This window comes from Orcinus orca, chromosome 14, assembly GCF_937001465.1.
Source record: "Orcinus orca chromosome 14, mOrcOrc1.1, whole genome shotgun sequence".
NCBI classification, from domain to species: Eukaryota; Metazoa; Chordata; class Mammalia; order Artiodactyla; family Delphinidae; genus Orcinus; species Orcinus orca.
In genome coordinates this window covers 60,791,283-60,814,868 of record NC_064572.1, presented here as the reverse complement: position 1 = coordinate 60,814,868, position 23,586 = coordinate 60,791,283, and the positions used below count along the sequence as shown (strand labels likewise).

Genomic DNA, 23,586 nt, shown 5'->3' with positions numbered 1-23,586 from the left:
GCAGTCTTATATTTCTCTAGGAATCTGACTCCACTCTCCTAGCCACTAAGTTCCTCAAGGGCAAAGTCCATGTATTGGTTATTTTGTGCCTCCCTCTGGCCCAGCCAGAACTTGAACATCCTAAGAGTACAATTAAAACTTGATAAATAAATCCAGGAAGAACAGACAAGGCACAAGCATTTGGCCTGAGAGAAGGTTTAACAACAGAGGGAGGACAAGAAGAGGCAGACAAATGGAGCCCCCAGGAAGGTTCCTCTGGGAGAGGCTGGCGCTCGGCCCCAGGAGCTGGGGTAAGGGTGACACTGCCCCCCAGCCTCAGCCCCAGGCGTGCACCTCCCAGTGACCGTCTGTGGGTTTGAGGGATGTCTGTGGGTTTGAGTTAATCTTTCAGTTGAGTGATTCGATTGATTCATCGACAGTGGGTGGGGTGTGGAGCCATTTGTGTCAGGTCAGCACTTCCCTGGGTCCAGCTGGCATGACGCTCAGCCATTGCCACCCTGCCCACAATGAGGAACTGGCGATCCTCTCCAGGAGCCCCAGCCAGCCCACACCTGCCCATGGCTTATGACTGGGGGCTGCTTTAGCCTGTGCCCAAGCGTTGGAGAGACCTCTGGAAGGACGGACCCACCCTGTCCCTCAGCCAGCTTTTAGGATGTCAGCACTGGGGTCCTGCGTCCTGGCAGTGTCCCGTGGGAGTCAGTCTGTACAAACCTGGGACGTGCCCCTCACCTACTGGGTGACCTTGGGCAAGATGCTTGACCTCTCTCGGTCTCAACCCTTCGCCTGTAGTACAGGAAAATCATATCAACTTCATAAGTTCAACTCCCTCCTGTAGCCCCACAGGCTGTATCCAAAGTCTTTACCGTCACCCACCACAGCCCTCCGGCTGTGAGCCAGTCGCCCTTCTGGCTCCGTTTCCTCCACTCTTCCTCTTGCTCGCCGCTTTCCTACCCGAGGCCTTTGTACTTGCTGTTCCCTCCGCCTAAAATGCTTTTCCCACTGTTGTTCTCAAGGCTCACTCCTTCCCTTCATTCAGGCCCTTTCTCAGATGAGGTCTTCCCTGAAAGCCTTAAGACTGTACCCTATCACTCCCTATGCCCTTAACTTGCTTTATTTCTCTTCAGAGCACTTACTGCTGTCTGAAAATATGTTATATATTTGTTTGTTGTTCATCTCTTCTACTCTTCTGCTAAACACCATGGGGACAGAAACTTTGTCTTGTTTTCTGTTGTATCTCTAGGACCAAAGAAATACTTATGTCACTTAGTAAACATTTTTTTAAATTTTTATTTATTTATTTATTTTGGCTGTGTTGGGTCTTCGTTGCTGCCTACGGGCTTTCTCTAGTTGCAGCGAGCGGGGGCTTCATTGCGGTGCGCAGGCTTCTCATTGCGGTGGCTTCTCTTATTGCGGAGCATAGGCTCTAGGCGCGCGGGCTTCAGTAGTTGTGGCACGCGGGCTCAGTAGTTGTGGCTTGCGGGCTCAGTAGTTGTGGCTCACAGGCTTAGTTGCTACGCGACATGTGGGATCTTCCCCGACCAGGGCTCGAACCCATGTCCCCTGCATTGGCAGGCGGAGTCTTAACCACTGCACCACCAGGGAAGCCCATAAACATTTAATATATATATTTGAATGAACAGCTGAGATAATGAATGAAGAGTACTTATTATGGTGTCTAGGACCTAATCCATGCTCTCTAAGCTACGGCTGTCATAATTCTGTGGCTTGAAGAAAGGCAGAGACTTTAGAAACGTCCTGGATGGAGGGGCCACAGGCCTCCCTCCTGGCTGCTTGAAGAGAGAGACTCTTGGAGCAGAAAGAGAAAAGGACCATCATGTAAATAAGACACCACACAGATGAGGGTATCAGGTAGGCACAGCTCAAGGGTTAAGAACTGGAAAGTAGTAAGAGGGAGGGAACAGAGGAAGACTGACCACAATCCCAAGAGGCCTGGACCAGGAAAGCAGCGTATAGCTTAACTGACCTGGAAGAGTACTAGCCAGCGTGTTTCAGGCAACACTACTCTGTAAAAAACCAGGTAGGGGTGTGTGCAGGACAAAGGCAGACAAGAGGCCCGCTCCAACACCCCCTCCACATCCAGGAACCCGGACCTCCTGCAGTCCTGCCCAGAGCCCATCCCTCAGAGTTCCTGTGCTGGCTACTCCAGCTGCTGCTCCGCTTGGCCCTGAGCTCTCCTGCCCACGTGACCTGGCCTGGGGTAGTAGGAGTGTGGTGCTGAATGGGTCACTGTGGACTGTGAGCCCCACACCCTACCTTATTTATTAACTCATTCAGTTCAGCAGGATGGTCACCGACCCTCCGCCATCTTCAATCTACACATACCTCCCTCCCTTTCTACACAGATAGTAGCACGCTCTGTTCACAGTACTGCCCCTTACTTTTTTGTTTAACAATCAGCTTTGGACAGTATTTCACAGCAGCACACAGAGAGCGTTCTCATTCTTTTTATGGCTGTATAGTACTCTGTTGTATAGATTTGCCATTTGTTGAATTGGCCTCTGTTGATGAATAGTTAGATTGCTTGCAAACAGTGCCACCGAATGAATAAGCTTGTACAACATGTCATTCTCCACAATTCCAGGTGTATCTGTAAGGTAAGTTCATAGAAATGGAATTGCTGCATCAAAGGAATATACAGGGGTAGTTTTGATAGGCATGGCATGTCCTTCAAAGGGACAGTCCTAATTACACCCCTATCAGCCCTGATACCAGTGAGCCTTTCCCACCCCAATAGTCTCACCAATACATGTCATCATTTTTTAAAATATTTGCTAATCTGATAGGAAAAAAATTGGGATCTAAGTGTAGTTTTAATTTTTCTTAAAATGAGCGAGGCTGAACATTTTTTTTTATATTTGAGTCTCTTTTTTCTATTGATTATCAGCCTTCTTCGTACTGATTTGTAACACCTCTTTATAAATTAGGGAAACCAACCCTCTGTCTGTCATACAAGTTGCATATAGTTTCCTCTTGTTTGTCATTTTTCTTTTGTCTTCGCTCATGGTGGGTTTTGCAGTGCAGAACATTTTTCCTTTTATGAACTTGGATTTATGACTCTTTTCTCGGATGGCTTCTGAGCTCCATATTATACTTAGGCCTTCAGCAGGGCTTTTGTAACCTCTCAGAGAGGAGGCTTCAGTCACTGTGCCAGAGAGAAGAACGGAAATCGGGGGCGCCTTGCACTTCCAGGCTCTTCTGCCCCCCACAGCAAATGAGTCTGCCTTGAGAGAGCACCCACTGTCCACAGCTCTTCACTCAGGCCCAGTCCTGCTGCACCCAGATGCTCTACACCTCGCTTCTCAAAGCAGCTTTCGCAGCCCAGCACTGGCAACAGCTGGAAGCTCATAAATTTGCAGAATCTCAGGCCCCACCCCAGACTGACTAGACCAGAATCTGCATTTTACCAGGATGGCCAGGACTTCCTGTGCCTGGTAAAGCCTGACATGCACTAACCCTGAGGCTCCACCCTCTTTTCCTAGTATCCTCTAAGCCCTAAAATGGATCCTAGGGTCCCTGATCTCCAGCCATGTTTCCCTTGGACACAAGGCCCAGATTTTCGGCTCCCCCAGCATGATCCCATTTGGGGAGACGAGCACATGAACTGCTCAGGCTCCCCGCCCCCATCCCCACTGTGCCTCATTCCCACGTGGCCCCAGAAGAAGCAAGGATGGGATGAGGCTGTCAAAGCAGCATCATAAAGAGCATGGAGGGCTTCCCTGGTGGCGCAGTGGTTGAGAGTCCGCCTGCCGATGCAGGGGACGCGGGTTCGTGCCCCGGTCTGGGAAGATCCCACATGCCGCGGAGCGGCTAGGCCCGTGAGCCATGGCCGCTGAGCCTGCGCGTCCGGAGCCTGTGCTCCGCAACGGGAGAGGCCACAACAGTGAGAGGCCCGCGTACCGCGAAAAAAAAAAAAAAAAGAGCATGGAGCCCTGAAATCCATTTCCTCGGTCCTAACAAAAAATGCGGTTCCTCGGGAGCCAGGACTGCCCTCCACCAGCTCCCGCCCAGCTATTTATTTACTTATTTTTAGTGTCTGCTGTGCAGCAAAGTGAATCAGTTATACATATACATATATCCCCTCTTTTTTAGACTGTCTTCCCATTTAGGTCACCACAGAGCATTGAGTAGAGTTCCCTCTGCTATATAGTGTGTTCTCATTAGTTATCTATTTTATACATAGTAGTGTATATATGTCAATCCCAATCTCCCAATTCATCCCACACACCCCCTTCCCCCTTTGGTAACCATAAGTTTGTTCTCTACATCTGTGTCTCTATTTCTGCTTTGCAAATAAGTTCATCTGTGCCATTTTTCCAGATTCCACATATAAGCGATATTATATGATATTTGTCTCTTTCTGACTTACTTCACTCTGTATGACAATCTCTAGGTCCATCCATGTCTCTGCAAATGGCATTATTTCATTCCTTTTTATGGCTGAGTAATATTCCATTGTGTATATGTACTACATCTTCTTTATCCATTCCTCTGTCTATGGACATTTAGGTTGCTTCTATGTCCTGGCTTTTGTAACTAGAGCTGCAGTGAACATCAGAGTGCATGCATCCTTTCGAATTATGGTTTTGTCTGGATATATGCCCAGGAGTGGGATTGCTAGGTCATATGGTAGCTCTATTTTTAGTTTTTTAAGGAATCTCCATACTGTTCTCCATAATCTGCCCAGCTCTTTAATATGCGGTGGGGGGCTTTGCAGTCAGACCCTAGTTAGAGGCTCGGCATTGCCACTTAACAACAGCTGTGCATTAGGTAAACGGTTTAATCCTCTGAGCCCAATTTCTCTCTGTAAAACAAAGAATCTATCTTCCTGATGCGACTGTGGAGAGGACCAACTGGGCTAATGTGGGTGATGCACTCGGCAGAGGTTCATCGGCTTTCTCTCTTCTCCCTGGGATGGAAGAAGAAAGATTGAGAAGGAAGAAAGACTGGTCTTTCCCTTCCGCCCCAGCTCCAGCCTCACTGCTCTGCAACCTGCCATCCCTCATGGCCAGCAAGCCCTTGGGCATGCCTTCTCGGCGACCTTATGATCCCCTCAAAGGCCAAGCTCCTGCTTCCACCCTCGGCTGGCCCGATGTCCCTGCTTCCATCACTAACCCCGCACTGTGGACTGGCTCTCATCCGCCACACCGAGCCACGCCCTCCCGCCCCTCCTTCTCCAGCCTCCTGCACCCAGAGCTTCTTCCCCCTTTCCCTGTAGCATCACCCTGAGCTACTCCAGAAGCGGCCTCCCCACTTCATTTTCCCCGCTGTTAGCCCACACCTCGCTCCACTGCCAGGTGAATCTTCCAGAAACACTGTCTTCCCCAGATCAGAAACCACCCATGGCTCCTTCACCCTCAGGAGACCCTAGTGCTGGATTAGTGGCTATCTCCTGGCCTGCCATGCTGTTCCTCCTGCACCTGCACAAACCCTCCCCTCTAGGCAAACTCAGTGTCCCCTCTGTGCCTTTGCCGATGCTTCCCCGCCTGGCCTCAGCACCGCCCCTCCTCTCTGCCTAACGGGCAGTGGAGTGAGTGCTCAGAAGCACAGGCTTTGGAGTCAGAAAGACCTGGGTTTGACTCTGTCTCCACCACCCACTGGCTCCTGGGCAACTGACTTAACCTCTCTGCCCCTCAATTTCTCCATCTGTGAAATGGGGCTACACCACCTTTCAAGGTGCCTGAGGGGTTTAGGCAAGATGATGATTGTAAAAAAACAAGAAGAAGTGCTTCACGCAGAGCCTGGTTATCCTAAGTGCTCTGCACGCTGGAGCCGTGCTGTTGTTACTCTGATGCTTTGGTTCAGGTGCCTCCTCTGTCACGAAGCCCTCCCTGATCACTGTGGCCTGATTTCACAGCACCTCCGCGATGTACTGTCCTGTTGTCTCTGCGGGGCTCTGCTAGTTGGGGGATCATAGGCAAGTCCCCTTGCCTCTTGTGCCTCAGGTCCTTCATCTGTAAATTGGTCCTGAAAATAGTACCTACCTTGTGGGCTTGTGGCGAGGGTTAGTGAGTGAATGTGTGTGAAGCGCCTGGCACGTAGAAAGCTCTGTAGGAATGTGAAGTAGTATTAGTTTTACCGCAGTCCCATGGCATCGCCTCTGCCTATCCCTCCTGTCATCAAATGAACTATTAGTGCCCTGAGTGAGGGCCTGAGACTCCTACTTCCAAGAGGCCTCCCCCAGCACCCAGCAGGGAGTGGCGGGCCCTTGAGCCTCCTCCACTTGGCCTTCTCAACTGGCCACCTGGCAACAACTGCTGGTTCCACTGAGCTCTGAGACCTTCAATGCTCCCTTAATGCCGACGTGCCAAAGTCTGGGTGGGAATGGAAGTCCTCAGATGTGCCTCTCAGAGGGGCCGTGACCTCCAGAGCCCCCTACCCTGCCCTTGAATGCCCTGTTTCTCCCAGGCCTCCGGTCTGTAGGAGTCACCCCCAGGGACTCGGGAGAGCCCCTCTCTCCTACAGCTAACAGTCTCTCTTCTTCCCGAGCTGCTGCCCCCGACTCAGTGAGGGGCCCCAGGGCAGAGTGCAGCTACAAGGAGCCAGAAGGTGGGATTACACGCTGACATGGGCCAGGGGCCAGTGCTGGGTGTTTATTGCCAGTGCCATCGACCCACACAGCTCACTGTTTATCTGTCTTCCTGACACACCTAATTACCCAGGTTGCAGCTGCCAGAGCGTTTGCTCTTCCTAAATCACAGGCTCCCATCCCTCCTGTCGCCCAGGCCTCCAGGCCTCTGCCTGCAGAAGGGCTGCCATTGATTTTGCCGTTCCCGTTTATGATCTACAAGGCTGTGCATCACTGCTGCACATTCTACCTTAGTTTATTCTTCTGGGCGTCCCTGGTCAGCTCAGAAGTCAGGAGGCTGGAAGGGGGGGAAGAGGCTAACAGTACGTGGCGCCCTAACCCCTCTGGCCACAAAGCCCAGAACGTGGCCCGAAGTCAACACCCCCGTGCAGCAGTTTGCTAAGAACAAGGCTAGTTCTGCCGGATGCTGACAGGTGAGCTGCAAAAAGGGGTTCCATGGCCGAGTATGTTTGGGAAAGGCTGGCTCAAGTCAAATTAAGCCCGTGATTTATTGCAGGACTTTTCAAAGTTTCGATAGACTGATGTCCACTGAGAATCTCCAAGGGTGGATGGAAGGTGCAGTCTTTCCTGAACACAGACGATCACGAAATCTTTTCTCCAGGCAGCTGGCAGAGACCAGGGTTCCACAAAGCACACTTTAGGAAATGCTGGGAAATGTGGGCAGGGGGAATTGGGGGTGATGAGGCAAAGAGAGGGGTAGAGAGTCACCCTGGGCTTGTTTTTTCCTCTTGTCTAGCTGAGGCAGGAACTCGGCGGCTTGAGAAATTTCTCCCGCTGAATGCAGAGGTGCCCATCAGAGCTCTGCAGAGCCCCAGCTGCCCGCAGCTGCTGTCTCACCTAGGCTAAGCTTTGGTAGAGTTTAACCTCAGGATTTCAGGTGGGACTAGACAAGCTGGAGGTGCAGTCTAAAGAGGCCCTGGTTTGACAGAGAAGGGCAAGGTTGCTCGCTGTTGTGAAAGCTGGGCACCCAGAAGCCTGCAGTGCCGTCCTCGGAGGCCCCCAGGCATCAGAAGGCGATGACAAGGCTGCCACTGCCTCGGGAACAGGCATGAGGATGGCAGTCTCAGTCCACAGTCCCTTTTCCGCAGTCCTGAAATCCAGAACGCTCTGAAAACCTCAAGTGCTTTTTTTAAGTTCGTGGGAAAGTGAATTGATAGCAAAACCTGTCCTGAGCTGACGTGAGCTATTTATGGGCTATATTTATCCCACCTAGTGTGACTATTTGTATATTTCACTGCAGAAATATTAATGTGTTTAATTACAGGGTGCTTCCCCAGTCCCTGATGGGGGTGTTATGTAATAAACGGTGTATGCACTGTGTTACCTTTCTGACACGTGAAAGGAAAAAAATCTCAATCTCTAGACACATCTGGTCCCCGGGGATTGCGACGAGGGCCCGGGAGCCCGGGGTGGCACAGAGTGGCCAGAGGACAGTCCCCGCGTGCTGACCCGGGGCCCCAGAGTTTTCCCCTGCACTTCCCACAGCGATGCTGGGAGGGAGGAGGCACAGCCGTTACCCCCAACTCCCAGATGAGGAAACCGAGGCTGCGGAGAGGATAAGGAACCGGCCAAGGCCCCGAGCAAACAGGAGTCAGAGCTGGACACAGGCTCAGGCCCTCTGAGCCGGCACCTGCGCTTCTGTCCAGATCAGGCTGCTCAGCGGCCCCCGTGGGCCACCCTCCCAAGCCAGGCAGCTCTGTGCAGACCCCAGCTGCGGCTCCTCAGCCCAAGCCCCACCCCATAGACGCCGGCAGGGCCCCTGGATCTGCCTTCCGCTCTGCTGGGAAAGGGCCTTCCCCTCCTCCTCTGCGCCGCCGGGAGGGTCAGGCAGAGTGGCACAGCTCTGCCCCCGTGCCAGCTCCCTGGAATCTGGGGAGCATCCCGAAGGCCAGCTCCAGGCCCCACAGACGACACGCCAGCCCCTGTGTGTCCCCGGGGTCTTAGGAGGTGCCTGTGTGAGGCCACTCGGAGAGCACACCCTTGGTCCTCTCCCAGGTGGAACCACCTGAGGAGCCTCCTGTGCACAGCCCTCACCGCACACACTCACACTCATCCACTCACTCTCACACTCATTCTTACACTCGATCTCACACTCACACTCATTTTTACTCACATTCTCACTCTCACCCACCCACTCACTCCTGTGCATTCCCACACACTCACTTTCACACACTTATCCTCACACTCACTCTTACACTCACTCTCACCGCACCCCTGCAGTGCAGAGCTGAGGTCCCGGAAGCACCTCACAGGGTCCCCCTGTCTATGAACGGGAATAATCGACCTCCAACCCCTTGGGGGATGGGCGGCGCCGTGCTAACTCTTTCAGGGGCATCACCTCATTTACCCCTTGAATTAAGCTGGAATGCAGCTGTTATTGTCCCCATTTCCAGTAAGGACACTGAGGCTCAGACTTGCCCGAAGTCAACACCTAGAGCCCAGAAGTAGAACCTCGGTAGAACCCAGCCTGAGACTCAGTCCCGTTTACTCTAAACCCCGAGTTCCTGACCGTCACCTGCTCCCCTCAGGCTGCGCCCATTGCCTCTCCACAAACCCTCACCCCGTCGGAGTGCCGACCCCACTGCCATCCAGTTTTCCTGGAGTGTTGGTGACACACCTGTCAGAGCTCAACTTCCAGCCCCTTCCTCGATTTGGACTTAGAGACCCACCCGCCAGCCCGGACCATTTCTTCTGAGACCCAAATCAGGTCCTGTGGTTCAGCAGAGAATGTGGGCGGCAGCTCCTGGAGAAAGAGACGTCCTTGGTTGAGTTTGGGCGTGAAATACTGGCAATCCCAGGGTCGTGCTCGTGGTGCGGCAGGAGCACAGTGCAGACCGCGAGATCCCGGGTCAGCTCCAGGCCCCAAAACCCTGTGTTGAGGGTCAGCTCAGCGCCCAGGAGTGGGCACACGGCCTCCCAAGTTCCTGAGGGCTGGGCCGACCATTTTCATAAGCCTCAGAGTCTCTTCTCTCAACTGAGAATCCCTGCGTGTCCCCAGGAGAGGGGTCGCAGCTGCCTAAGCGCTCACCGTGCCGCAGGCGACCCGTTCACCTGTGGCCCCAACCCCTGCAGTAGGTGCCGCACCGGCCACCAGCCCTCCCTTCCCTCCTCTCTCCAGGGGTGGCCACGTACACGGACAAGTTGTTCAAGTTCCGCAATAACCGCTGGGAAGACATCCTGAGTGACGAGGTCAACGTGGCCCGCGGCGTGGCCAGCCTCTTTGCCGGGCGCTCTGTGGCCTGCGTGGACAGGAGGGTGAGTCCAGGGGTACATGGGGGCCTGGGGAGAAGGGGGGCACACAGCGATGTGTCGGCCAGGAGGGGAGACCCAGGCAGACGTCCCCGGACAGAACGTGGCTCCCGAGGGCAGAGCCCAAGGCCGCTCCCACAGGGCCTTACACGTAGTAGGTGCTAACATACCTTCACATCCTTTCTCCCCCGAGGCCTTTCCAGCAACCAGGGGCTGTCATCGTTGTGTCCACTGGACACAGGAGGGCACTGAGCCCCAGCTTGGAGCAGGGACCTGTCTGAGGACCCAAAACAGATTGGTGGTGTGGCTCGGACATGAATCAGGATCTCTCAGCTCTGACCCTTGTGCTCATTCATTCGTTTATTCAGCTCTTATCTATGAAGTGCCTACTATGTGCCGGGCATTGCACCATCAGGCCTCCTCCCCCATGAGTATTTATGGAACAAATGAAGGCACAAGCAAAGTGGCTCGTGGGTGGGTGAGTGGAGGGTGGCCTGAATTACAAGTACTTTAGTTAACCCATGGCTCCATCAATCCTTTCCCGCCCGGCTAGTCCACCCGGCACACAGGTGCTCAACTCGGAGTGCGGGGTAGAAAGGCCGAGTGGCGAGGGCAGGAGCAGCTGCAGCCATCTGCCCTGTGGGGCGCCCACCCCCCACCCCCGGGCGTGCGTCCCGGCCAACCAGCCAGAGCCAGAGCGCGGAGTGGAGGTGATTTATCCCTCCTGTCACCTGCTTCCCTGCCGCCCCCTCCCTGGCTTTACGAAACAGTCCTCACTAAGTCAGGGACCCAGCTGCTGCCCAGCTTCCATGGGAGCATCTCTGGCCCCCGTTCTGGGGACAGGCACAAGGGGGCCAACTCTTTCGGGACTGAGATGGGGACTGATATGGCACTGAGGGGACTGGGCATTCAGCGGGGGCCTCTAGGCCTTGGAGAAGGCAGGTGCCAGGTATAAATACTTATTTCTTACCAAGCTGGTGCCGGGGAGAGCACCAGGCCGGGCTGTGAAGCCACACTTGGCCCTGCCTGGTGGGAGGAAACCGGGAGGCGGCTCAGCGAGCCGCCCCGGGGACTGGGGGTTCTGGGGGGCGCCAGGCCTGGCCGCGCTGCTGCCAGGCCTCTTCCCGTGTCTCCTCCTGGCTTCCTGTCTCACCCCTTCAGGACCGGGGCTGCCACACTCGGCTAAGGCAGGAATCTTCTCAGCACTGGTGGGAGGGCCTGAAGGTTAATCACAGAGACTCGCTCTGTCCTAACAAGGTCATCTGAACACCAACGCACTTAACCACAGGAGGGGGGCGCCACGTGAAGTGCAAAAAGAGCAGCACAGGAGGCGGGCACTTAGTGGCTTGCTCACTGCCTACCCAGGCCCAGCCTCAGGGAACTAGAAAACGCCCACACAGCTGGTCTGCCGCCAGGAGAGGGGCTACTTGCTGCATCCAGCCACCACCTTGGCAAGCCCTGAGGCCTGAGAACTGTGGAGAGGTCAATGCCGGTGTGGAAGTTGAGAGACAGGGATGCAGTGTGGTATGGGAAAATACAAGAGCAGTCATAACGTTAAGAATATAATATTAACATAACAAAGACAATAATAATATTATAATAGCTAAGGCTTGTTAAACTGGCCACGTGCCAAGCTCTGTGCTCAGTGGTTTCCACGTACCATCTCACTGAATCCTCAAAGTAAGCCTATGAGGTACATGTTATCATTATCCCCATTTTACAGGTAGGGAAACTAAGGCTTCTAGCAGTAAGCTACTTGACCTTGGTCACAACAGTAAGCGGCAGGCAAAGGCAGGAATTGAGCCCTGCCTGGCTGCCTCCCTGCTGCCTCACCTCCCTGCTGCCCTGCCTCCGGGTAAACCTGTGTCAGACACACATTTCTAACCCCAGGTTCTATTACAACGTCTGACATCCTCCTTCCTCAGCCCCACAACCCCTACCTGGGGCCTGTTAGCATACCTGCTCCAGACTAGCAGCATCAGCATTGTTAGAAATGCAAATTCTCAGGTCCTACCCCACTCCACCCTCCAGACCTACCAATCAGAACCCCTGGGGGTGGGGCCCCGCAGCCTTGGTTTCAACTGGGCCCAAAGGTGACTCTGAATTATGCTAAAGCTTGACAGCTTCGCACCAGGTAATAGCCTCAACCCCTAGGTGTGCCGTTCTCTCCCGCTCCCCTCGCAGCCCTCATCCGTTCTCTGTCCCAAACCCGGAACACCTCTGCCCTTCATCTTCAGGTGCCTCATCACTCATCCACCTTTCTGGATCCAGCTCAAAGCCGATCTCTTACAAGAAGCGTTCCCTGATCGATAATGATTCTGCCTCATGTTTATATAGCATTTTTGTCTTTTCAAAGACCTTTCACATGCGTTGTCTCATTTCATCTTCTCAGCAGCCCTGCCAGGAAGCAGGGGGGCTATGATTCCCACTTAACACGTGAGGAGATACGGCCAAAGTGGGCGAGGGACCTGCCCAAGGGCACAGAGCCAGTTGGGGCAGAGCTGTGACTAGGATACAGACTGACAGCCCCAGACCAGTGGTTCTCAGAGTGTGGTTCCTGAAACAGCAGCACCAGCTTCACCTGGGAACTTGTTAGAAATGCAGATTCTCGGGGCTTCCTGAATCAGAAACTCTGGGTATAGGACCCAGCATCCATGTTTTCATAAGCCCCCCAGGTGATTCTGAGGTTGGCTACAGGGTGAGACCCACTGCCCTTGACCCAAAGCTGCAGAAACACCTTCCTTCCCCTGGAACTAGCTCCCCCTCCCAGAATTACTGGGTCAAGTTCACACGTGAATTTCTTCAGTCTTCTATAACTGTAACACATCTATGTTTTTCTGTCAACCCAATACACTGAAGTAAGGAACTAGGTATAAATGAATTTTATAAATATCCTAATTTCTAGCAGAGTGCATTTCAGTTCATCTGGGCTTAATTGCCCATTTGTCGATGAGATTGCTAACAGCTGGTACGGTCAGGAAGCGTCACAGTGGTGGTGCACTTTCCCCTTTGGCCCCATTCATTCTCTCTTCATCCAGCCATTCCACACACATATACCAAGCTCCTGTGATGGGCAAGAACCTTTCAAAGTTCTCCCCTAATCACAAAACCATGTTGTAACGCAGTGCAACTCAAAGTTCATTTTTGTGTAGGGATCACTGGGGATCTTGTGGCAATGCAGGTTCTGATTCAGCAGGTCTGGGCTGGGGCCTGAGAGTCTGTATTTCTAACACGCTCCCAGGTGACACGGCTGCTGCTGGTCCAGGGACCACTTTGAATAACAAGACTTGTAAAGCATCGGTTCCCAGATAGCAGGCTAGAGACTCACGGAACCAAAAATGAAGGGGCCAAGAAGTCTTTACAGAACAGGTTGGCCACCTTCTCCAGCGTCCTCCCCCGACAGGCCCCGCCTTGCTTTGTACATTCTGACAGCATTGAACGAACTGTTTGTGGCTTCCCGACATTCATCACTCTCTGTCTCATCTCTGCCTGGAAGGTTCTTTCCCCTCCACTTCACCTGGCCAAGACTTCTCCTAGAAAGCCTTTTCTGAACTCCCCATGGCGAGGTGCCCTTCCTCTGGGTTAAGAGCCCCTTTTCTGTGCACCCAGGAAACCCTGTACACACTCAATCAGACATATAATTGCTGATGCACCTGCTTCCGCCAGGAGACCCTGAACTCCTTCCTTGGCTTCACCCACCTGTTAGACCCAAGTGTCTCCTAATCAGTTTCCCCAAAGAAAATGGTCCCAAAGAAGGGATAAAGTGACCAGTTAGGTGAGAGAGGCTCTCATGGGACCATTGGACAGGAAATAGAGGAAAGCAAAGAGGGCTGAGAAGAGGTGGTGACAGAGCACACTTTGCTGCCTTAAATTCAGTGTTTTTCCTGGGTTGTTTTGTGTTTATAGCTTCCTTCGTTTTTTTTTTTTTTTTTTTATTTAAGTATAGTCGGTTTACAATGTTGTGCTAGTTTCAGGTGTACAGCAAAGTGATTCAATTATACATACATATATATCTATGTTTTTTAGATTCTTTTCTCTTATAGGTTATTACAAAATACTGAGTATAGTTCCCTGTGCTATACAGCAGGTCCTTGTCAGCTTCCTTTAAACTAGACTATAAGCAACCTAAGGACAAAGACTTGGTCTTAAGTACATTTATACCCCAGCACCTTGCACATCATTAGAGCTCAAGAAATATGTACTGTCTGATTAATTGGAGGGAAATGCTGCAAGGGATAAGAGGAAAGCTAGAAAACTGATTGAGAAATTGTGTGGATCTCTTGGGGGAAAGAAGGTATCCATTGAAGAAACACCATTATAATAACAGGCAGGAAAGAATCTTTCATCAGCTGTGGCTTGGACTAGAGAAGAGAATGCCTACAGCAAGGAGGAGCTGGTGCCCAGGGCTTCTCCTGGATGCAAAGGGGAAAATATACATACATATTTGAGACAGTGTTATAAAGGCAGGAGCAATATACTATTTCTTTCTGGTAACGTGGGAAAAACAAGGGGGTGGAAGTGGGAAGGAGGAGCCTGGCGTAGCTGAGCCTATCGAGCTACCCAAGTGGAGGAGTGAAGAAGTACAGGGTGGAGGTGGGGCAGGGAGATGGCTCACGAATTTGCTTGTCATCTTGGCTGGAGCGAGCTAGAATGGGAGAGCGAGACTGAGAATAATGGGAATTGGTAGATCAATCAATCAGCAAATATTTATTGAGCAGCTACCCCGGCTGGCAGCTGGAGAGAGCTCAGCTGGAGGAGAAGGCACATTAGAAAACTGTCTATAAAAAGGTGGTTGTGGAGGAGAGGGAGGGATGTTCTTCTGGAACAGGATGGAAGGAAAAGCGGGGCCGCTTTGCTGTAGGACTCTGGGGGTGTCGTGCGCTTCGTAGCCTCTATGAAAAGCACCTCTGGAGTTGTGTCGTGCAAGGTCACGCACGCCAGACCCCGGGAGCAGAGGCCGAACCTGTGAAAGAGCTATGGTCCTGCGAGAGGAGCGGGGGAGCTGCTCTCTGGGCCCCCCGACCCCCCACCCCGCGCCGTGGTCCTGCTCAACTACCCTCCTTCCCTTCCTCCTCAGGGCTCCGGACGCTACTCCATCTACATCGCCAATTACGCCTACGGTAATGTGGGCCCTGACGCCCTCATTGAAATGGATCCGGAGGCCAGTGACCTCTCCCGGGGCATTCTGGCGCTCAGAGACGTCGCTGCTGAGGCTGGGGTCAGCAAATACACAGGTAGGCGGCGTGACATGGGGGGGCTGTGAGCTGGAGGGGCTGGGGGCTGGAACCCTGCAAGGCTGAGTCTAATACATCAGAGACCACCGGAGAGGGTGGGTTTGTGTCTCTGGGGAGGGAGGATGAAGGCTTTATTCCATCCCACCACCCATAGACGGCTTCTTCCCACGCGACCTCTCCAGATGATGAGACATCTGGCAGGGGTGGGCTTTTGGGGGGGGCCAGTGGGTGACGTCAGACAGCCAAGAACATCACCACATCATCCTCTCCTTGGAACCTCTTGCCCCATTCCCTGCTGTAACCCGAATGATGGGTGAACAGGTTCTGTAGGAGAAAACTGACAAGTCACAGAGGCCCAGATTTAAAGCCTTCTTTATTGCCAAACAGCAGGTGAAATTATTTACCTGCACATAAGCGGCCAGGAATTGAGCGCTAAATCCCTAACCTGCAGCTGGGTCCCGTCTCAGATAACTGAGCTCAAAGAATTGTGTTCTTGTTCCAAAACCTCTCCAGCACTTTTTTTGAAGTCACGCTCCCCGCACATCTTTCTGGATGGGGGACCTATTGTCAGAGTCTCTGACAGGGAGATTGTTCTAGGGAAGGCTGTTTTTCTAATTCCAGCACGGCTGCTGACTAAACTCTGATCATCTGCCAATAGACTGCTGATGGCAGAGCAATCCGGTTCCTGTCTGGGGCGCCAAGAATCAGGAAGCCAGAGGTGTACACGGCTTCTCACGTGAACTCTGGCCTCACTCACACCCAACCTGCACTCTGGGTGTAGAAATTCCCTCAGTGGTTGACCTTCCCGATATATCCATCCCAATTTGCACTACAGAATTCCAAGTGGCAGCTGGCCTGGATCCAAATTTGGGGGCTGGAAGGATCCTTGAAGGGTCATTTGGGCCATTCCCCCTGCCGCCAGATACCTGGGTGGTGGCATCATCTCAAAGCCCTACCCAGAAAGGGTTGCCACAGCCTCTCCCGAGTTTACCATGCCTTTCTCCAGCCAGCTCTCCACCTCAGTGAGAGGGAAAGATTGATGTTGACCTGTCTGACAAAGTTTGTGGGAACAAACGGCTAGACAATAAAACAGTTTGCACAGCTCAGCTCCATCAGAATGCGCGAGAGCTCTGCCTGGGAACGTGCAGCAGAGAGGCTGAATGTCAGTAATAAACCATGTTTTCCTGGGAAAAGGAATAAACATGCAGGAGCTTCAGCCTCGACTTGTGCAGACAATTTTTCTGAACAGTTCTCAGTTCTATGCACTGGGCTGGTTTGGCAATTAAGTGCCTTGATCTGCAGGAGAAGGAGGGGAGACTGGGGAGATGAAGCACTTGAAAATGATGAGCTGGAAGGGAGGCAAGGTCTGGGAGCGAGGGTTATACACAGAATCAAAGAATTCAGAAGGCTGGGTGTGAGCATATAGGGGACACTGTTCACGCTGGTGGGGCTGGCAGAAGGGCTGGCAGGAACCAGGGACGGGGAAGGAGGGGACCAAGAGGAGACCGCTGAGGAGCACAGGGTGGGGATAGGGGCACCGGCCAACTGTGCCAGGCTGTGCTGGAAGGACGGGGCAGCTCAAGGAAGGAACAGCAGCTTCCGTGGAGCATGCAGGCAGGCCGGGGCAGCTGGCACGCCCCGAGGACATGTTAGAGCAGCGTTGCAGACTTCCAAAAGCCATTTGGCTGACAAGAACCTATTTGGCCCACCAAGTTACTATTCTGTCTGCCCGCCTTCCCAGCCCACCCTTTCCCTGCCCTCCAAACCCCGCAACGCTACCTTGCAGCCCCCGTCGTCACTCTGTTCACAACACATGGACATATGGCTGGAAAACTAGCCCAGAGCAACCTCCTGAGCCCCAGGAATGGACCCCAATGTAAGGGCCTGACTGCCGAGGCTCTGCCACGTGGCCAGTGCTCAGCTCCAGGCTGGTGCCTGGGGCCTGGGGAGTGGGGAGAGACGCAGGCAGTGAGGGAAGCAAGCCATGGCCAGATGTGCAGTCAGGTCCCCGGAGCCAAGGCACACAACACCCATCTGCCAGACAGACCCTGGAGAACCTCCTGTTTGCAAAAGAACAAATCCAGGTCCAGAGAGGAGAAGACACTTGCCCAAGGTCACACAGGAGGTTTGCAGAGAAACTAGCACTTAGAGCCCCGGCCCCTGATGCCTAAACTGCCACAACCAGCTGACCTTTCTGATGACCTCCAGCTTGAGAATCCTGCTCCAGCCTGCAAGACAGAAGGGGTTGGTGAAAGAGGAAGGGGCCCGACCACCGAAAACTCAGCCCCCGGGACTGGCCCTCTGGACTTTAATTGCGGCTCCCGGTTTTTTGTTTTTGATTTTGTTTTTTTTGCCTGAAACAGCTGCCTGGCCTGGGCTGCTCAGGGTAGCAGTGGGTTGGCCTGGGCATACCTGTCTGCAGGCCGGGCAATGGCGAAGCCCGCACCGGGCTGTCAGGCTCCGCGGGAGGAGGAGGGGAGGCATGTCGTCCGGACTCGGGATTCTGCCCGCGGCCGCCGCTCTACTGGGTCTACAGTGCCATCTAGCGGCCAGCGCGCCCGCTCTCGGGGGACTCGAGGGCCCCTGGAGGGCGGCGCAGCCAGAGCTGCTGGTGCAGAGTTGAGCAGAGGGAAGGCCACTCCCCCATGGTTCCTGGTTCTCCAAGACCCCCGCTGCCTGCAGCCTCTTGGAGCCTGAACTGCCCTGCATGGGAATCCTGAGAACTAGTTCTCCCCATGAGAGAGCCAGGCAGGAACTCAAGGTGGGGGAAGGTGGGGACCAAAAAGTTTGCACTGCCTCTCTGGCCCCAAATGATCTCAGGAACATCCCATAGGCTCTCTGAGGACCTTGAACTAGCCGTCGAGCAGAGCTGCTAAGTGGACAGGATCTGGAGCCAGAGTACTGGGTGCAGATCCTGCCTCCACCATGTCCTCCTTCCCAGGCAGCAGTGGGCAACTTATTAACCTCTCTGGGCCTCAGTTTTCTCACCTGAAAAATGGGGGGTATTAAAGGAGATAAACATAGAGCATGCCTGGCACAGGGCCTAGCACACAGGCAGTACCCACCGAGTGTAGCAGACATCAACACCCTCCTCTGAGGTTCTGAAGGAAGGATGCCAGGACCCTCTGCTGGGCATCTCCTGGGTGTAGGGAGCCCAGGGGGAAGCACAAAGCAAGCAGGGCTAACCCCTGCCCTGGAGGTATTCTGCATGTGTCTCCTGGCATGTCCTCCAGTCCTGGGCACAGGCGTGGGCATCTTCAGCCCTGTTCCCACTGGAATCCATCTCTCTTCCCTTCTTCACTCTGGACCCTGTCTCGCCCTGGCCTCTACTCCCTCCCCAGGAGCTCTGCAATTTGGCCTCACCCTTTTAGGGAGCATCTGTCCAGGTTGCAAGGTGGTGATTAAAGAAGACTTAGAAGAAATTTGGAAAGAAAATGAAGGTGGATTTATGATATTGGGTGGGGAGTTTTGCTGTTGGCTGGGAGCAGTGTAGAACAAAACAGAGGGCAGATCTGATTTACAGGAAGTAAATGGAGGAGACAGAGATGCCTACAGCCCAGCTGAGGCCTTCTGGAGGACCCCTACCAGCCGCTCCAGAGAGGTGACCCGGGGCGGCAGAGTGGGGGCCTCAGAGTCTCCCAGGTTCCCAGGCAGTGCTGGCCTTTCAGTGGGCGTGCAGCCAGACCTGTCAGCTGGGGACAGGCAGGGCTAGAGTGACAGGCTCCTCAGCCAGGGCCCGGGACCCCCAGGGAGTACAGCCACAGGCCCGCCAAAGCCCCAGGAAACACGGAGTGTCAGAAGCATAAGGTGATTGACAGGGAGGGACATCATTTTTTATTCAAAGCAAACACAGATGTTATAGAATACAAATGCAATCTTGGTACACATTTTCTTCAGCTAAAACAAGAGAGTTGTTTTTTTTTAACGTCAAGCCTATGGCTGGCCATTCTGGGCCTTACCAGGAGTACAGATCCCTCTTCTGCTGAGAGGGAACTTGACTAGAAATGTTTGAGAGCATGCTGTGGGGAGAGAGTGGCTCTGGGGTCACTCAGACGTGGGTTTCAACTGTGATCCATTTCCTGCTGGCTGCAGTTATGCCTCCCTGAGCCTCGGTTTCCTCACCTAGAAAATGATGAGGTGAGGTGAATCGAGCATGATACCTAGTACACAGGACTGAACTGGAGCTATTCCTGCCCCTCCTTTTCCTGCCCTCCCTCGTGAAACAGCTACTTCCAGCCCCCTCCCTGCCTCGGGGGGTGGGCACACAGAGAGGAACGACTTCCCTCCTGTACCCACCAGGTGCCCAAGGTTTGAAAATCCCCACCAGTGGACAAATGATGGAGCCTGTCCTCCTGCCTCCCCATCTCCCTCAATGTCCTGCAGGGACAGACCAGAGGGATTAGGGGTGAGTGGGAATGTCCTTGTCTAATACCCTCCACACCAGTACACTCGGAACCCTGCCCAGCATCTGGACCACTCTCAGAGGACCCGGGGGTAGCAACACCAGCCCTAACACAGTATGATTCTGTGTTAGAATTTCAGGAAGTTTAGGCTGTTATCCTGCCCTTCTCACACCTCCTTCTCCAACACACACACACACATACACACACACACACTGTCCATTCCTCCACCCCTGCATGTTCCAGTGCTTTGCTATTCTTTTACGATATCTTGGATGTTCTCGGTAAACTGCAGGCCTTAGCATCCACTAGAATCATTAATCAGCAGAATAGTCCCACAGGTCCAGGTTCCTTGTCTGACAGCCTCGCCGCGGAGCCCCCATGGTGCAGACTGTAGAGGGGCCCAGGAGGATGCACTGAAAAGTAGAGCTGGAAGGAGCCTTGCAGACTTTCTCTCTCCCGCCTCCACTTCACGGAGGGAGACCAAGGCCTGGAGGGCACACTTCCCAAGTTCCTGCCTCCAGAGAAGGTGCAGAGGCCGGGCAGCCCCTGGAGGCTTTTGCTTAGCACCAGGAATCCCCTGCCTCTTCATCCCGGGCCCTCTGCTGTACAGTTGCCGCAGCATGCAAACGCCCCGCTCCCTGCAGCCTCTTTCCCTTCCCCACCTCCAAGCCCGAGGGCTGCCCTGATGCCGTCTAAGAGAGGGATTGGCTGCACCCAGATTGGACTTGGGTCTACATCTCCCAAGTGTAGGGGTTCAGAGGTTTAGGGGTGCAGTTCTTAAGGGTAAGCGGGGCTGCCCCGTGGGCTCAGGCCCACTGAGCGGATCAGAGGGGGTGTCAGAATGTGGCAGGAGGAAGAGGGGGCCGTAGGGAAGCATTTTCCCTTGTCACAACCTCTTCCACCCCGCCTGGTGGACAGAGTGAGAAGCCTTCAGGAAGGGATGGGCAGGGAGCAGCATTCACACCCAGCAGCAGAACAAGAGGCCTTTGAAGCTTGAAAGTGCTGCAAAAATAAAGGGACATTATTCACCCAACGGGTGGGAAGTAGTCCCACTAATGACTCTGTGGCACCTGACGTTTTCCAAGGTACCTTCCAAAAACCAGCTCACTTAATATTTATGACAACCTGGGAAGGGGCTATTATTATTATCAGTCTCGTGTTATAGGTGAGAAACCAGATGGCCGGAAAGGTTCAGTGACATGCCCAAGGTCACACAGCTCGAATTTCCTGATCCCCAGTCTTTCCTACCAACCAGTGTGCCTCTCCAGCCCCAACTGGGGAACTGCTTGCCCCCAAGAGGATGTTCTTGCCTCAAGTATAAAAGAATTAATCGATGTAAAGTGGAGTTCAACTCCCTATTGGAACATCATTTTCCAGGGCTAAATAAAGATGTTCCTAACTGCCCCCAGTAGCCCCATAAGGTGTGTGCTAAACCTTAGGAGGCCAGGAGACAGGGTGGATGTAACAGAGAAGACAGGGAGACTTAGGGGGAAGAGCTAGGGGAGGAGGGGAAGGTCCAGGTAGAAGATACTTGCGGAATAAGGGGCCTCTGTCATGGACTGGGCAGGGAGTGGGAGAGTCAGACTACACTTAAGATGGATGGATTTTATTAGTTTGAAGAGAGCTAACATGATGGACCTGGAAGTAGGGTTTCCCCTGCGGCCTCAGCGAGGGGTGCAGGCACCTGGCTGTCCCTGCCTGAGACCCCCACTTGGCTCTCCATCCTGAGGCTGCTGGGGCTCGTGCCCAAGAGGCTGGCTCCCCGGCTGCCGACTCACCTGCTCCCCAACTGTGCAGCAAACTTGCCAAGAAAGAGGTGTGGGTAACATCTCTGTTATGGTCCAGTTGCCATGGCAATAAATTGTCACTAATTAGTAGTGTGGTTACCATGGCAATTTTCTAGTAATTACAGGTTACAAATGGTGCAAGGCTTCAACCCAACCCAATTAGTTAATTAGAAAGATTTAGAAATTTGTCCAAGAGGGAAATAACCTGCCTTGTAGAAAATGAAGGGAATGTGTCACAGCTTGGGAGCCAGAGGCAGAGAGGAAATTGGAGGATGCTGGAGCGGTGGAAGAAGGATGGAGTTGCATGGCAGCGAGTCCCGGAGCCCCACCTGGAATTGCTGGGGACCCAGACAAGACCGAGGGTTTCTCACCAAAGCCTGATCCTGGGCTGGAGTTTGGCAGAACCAGGGCAGGGACAGCTGCCAGCAGCCACTCAGCAGCACTCTTTGAATGGGCAGAAGAGGTACCCAGGTTGTAGCCCAGCACCCTCCCTGCTGGCTTAGGAAAAGAAAGGCGCCTGAAAGCCTCCCGCCCTGCCCCATGCCTGGGCTCTCCTAATGAAGACTCTCCCGGAGTATCGTGGATTCAGTGGCTCCATTTTCACAAGGCTTGAGCTCTCCTTGAGAGCTAATTAGATTACCTGGGAGAAATCCGGGGGCACAGGGCCCAGGATGTGTTAACGAGGAGCCCCACCAGGAGAACCATGACTGCAGCAATGCCATTTGCCCCACTCTGGCCCCAAAGCCGGCCCCTGGTGGGCAAGCTCCACCTGCACAGGTGAGAAAGGCCCCATGATTTCCTCCAGGGACAAATCTCAGAGGATGGGAGGAGCCTGGGGACCAAAAGAACCTCCATCCAAAATTAGCACAGTGGAAACCTCTGCCCTGTCCAGAAGCGGGCTGGTGAGGGCACCTGACTTAGCATCACTCAGGTCCGCCTGAGTGCCCATTAACTTTTTAAAAAAATCACATGCTGGTGCTCTAATAACTGCTCTCATTGTACTGAACAGCCCTTCAGAGCAGCACTTTCCAAACTTTACTGCGCACATAAACCCCCCAGGGGTCCTGTTTGGGTGGGTGGGGACCTGAGATTCTGCATTTCTAACAAGCGCACAGGTGATACACCTTAGTAGCAAGGTTGTAGGATTCACAAAGACCTTTACCATCATTTGCTCCTCTTATTTTTCTCACCTCATTTGATCCTCTCAAAAACCCTGAAATAGAAAAGGCAGGTCACACTATCTGCATTTTTCAGATGAGAAAAACCTAGGCTAAATGGGTAAAATGTAAATTGCCCAAGACCACACAACCTGTAAAAAAGCCAAGGTGCGGCTAGAATGCATGTCCTGCTTCCGGTCCGGCTGTTTTCTGCACCATAGCTGGGGTAGGAGTGAGGCTGAGGGGAGGCTCTCAAGGCTCTATTTGAAACTCACTGGTTGGGGGTGGTTTGTTCAAGACACCTTAAGATTAGACTTGGTGACATGTCCACGTTGATCTTGGGCATTTCAAACCCTAACGGAGAGCTGGCTTGCTTGCTTGCTTTCTTAAAAAAGATATACACCTTATTGGATTTTTTCCTTTCAAACTACAGAAGCACTTCTTGTTACAATAAGCCAAACGATACAGACGTTCCCAAAAAAGGCCAACATACTGTCTCTCCTTCCCTCCCTAAATCCTACCCCATCAGGGCAGCCAATGCGAACAGCTCGGAGTGTGGCCTTCCCCACTCTTCCCCAAACTCAAAAACAAGTTTACACAAACACGTATATTCAGAAGTATCATTTGTTTTTTCCTTTTTCTGAAAAATATAAATAAAATCACACAATACCATTACCTGGCGAATTGCTTTTTCATTTAACAATATGTCATGGGCGTTCCTCCAAGTCAATACACGGGTATCTACACAGTCTCTTTAGTAGCTGCAGAAGAGTCCGTCACGTGGATGCACTGTAATCCATCTGCATCGCTGTTGATGGACAGGCAGGTGCTCGCATTTGTTTCCTACATCAAGCAAAACAAAGTAAGCATCCCTGTACCTGTGGCTGGAACGTGTTTCTTTAGGTCCTTAGAACAGGAACACACCCAGTATCTCGACCAGCGTATGTGTGATCAGGGTAAGGCTGGGGGCTGTCAGGGAATCTGTGACTTGATCAAGATGTTGCAGGTAGAGATGGGTTTAGGATTAGTGCAGTTCAGCTACCAAAGGGAAGAGAAGGCTCTGTGTGGTGGCCTCTGCGTTCCTCAGCTCATGGAATCATTCCTTCGGCACAAAGTAACTCCATCTTGCTCCTCACTTGCCTCATCGTC

The 23,586-nt window shown here is 53.1% G+C and overlaps 1 protein-coding gene across 7 annotated transcripts in view; it reads left to right on the top strand.

Annotated features, from left to right (window-relative positions):
- CRTAC1 (cartilage acidic protein 1) overlaps positions 1-23,586 on the top strand; it is a 155,597-nt gene that overhangs the window by 85,184 nt on the left and 46,827 nt on the right. For all 7 annotated transcript variants that reach the window (XM_049697451.1, XM_049697449.1, XM_033425725.2 and 4 more), the window contains exons 4-5: positions 9,726-9,862; positions 14,934-15,090. In XM_049697451.1, coding sequence (XP_049553408.1) covers positions 9,726-9,862; positions 14,934-15,090 — 294 coding nt within the window. The remainder of the gene's footprint in view (positions 1-9,725; positions 9,863-14,933; positions 15,091-23,586) is intronic.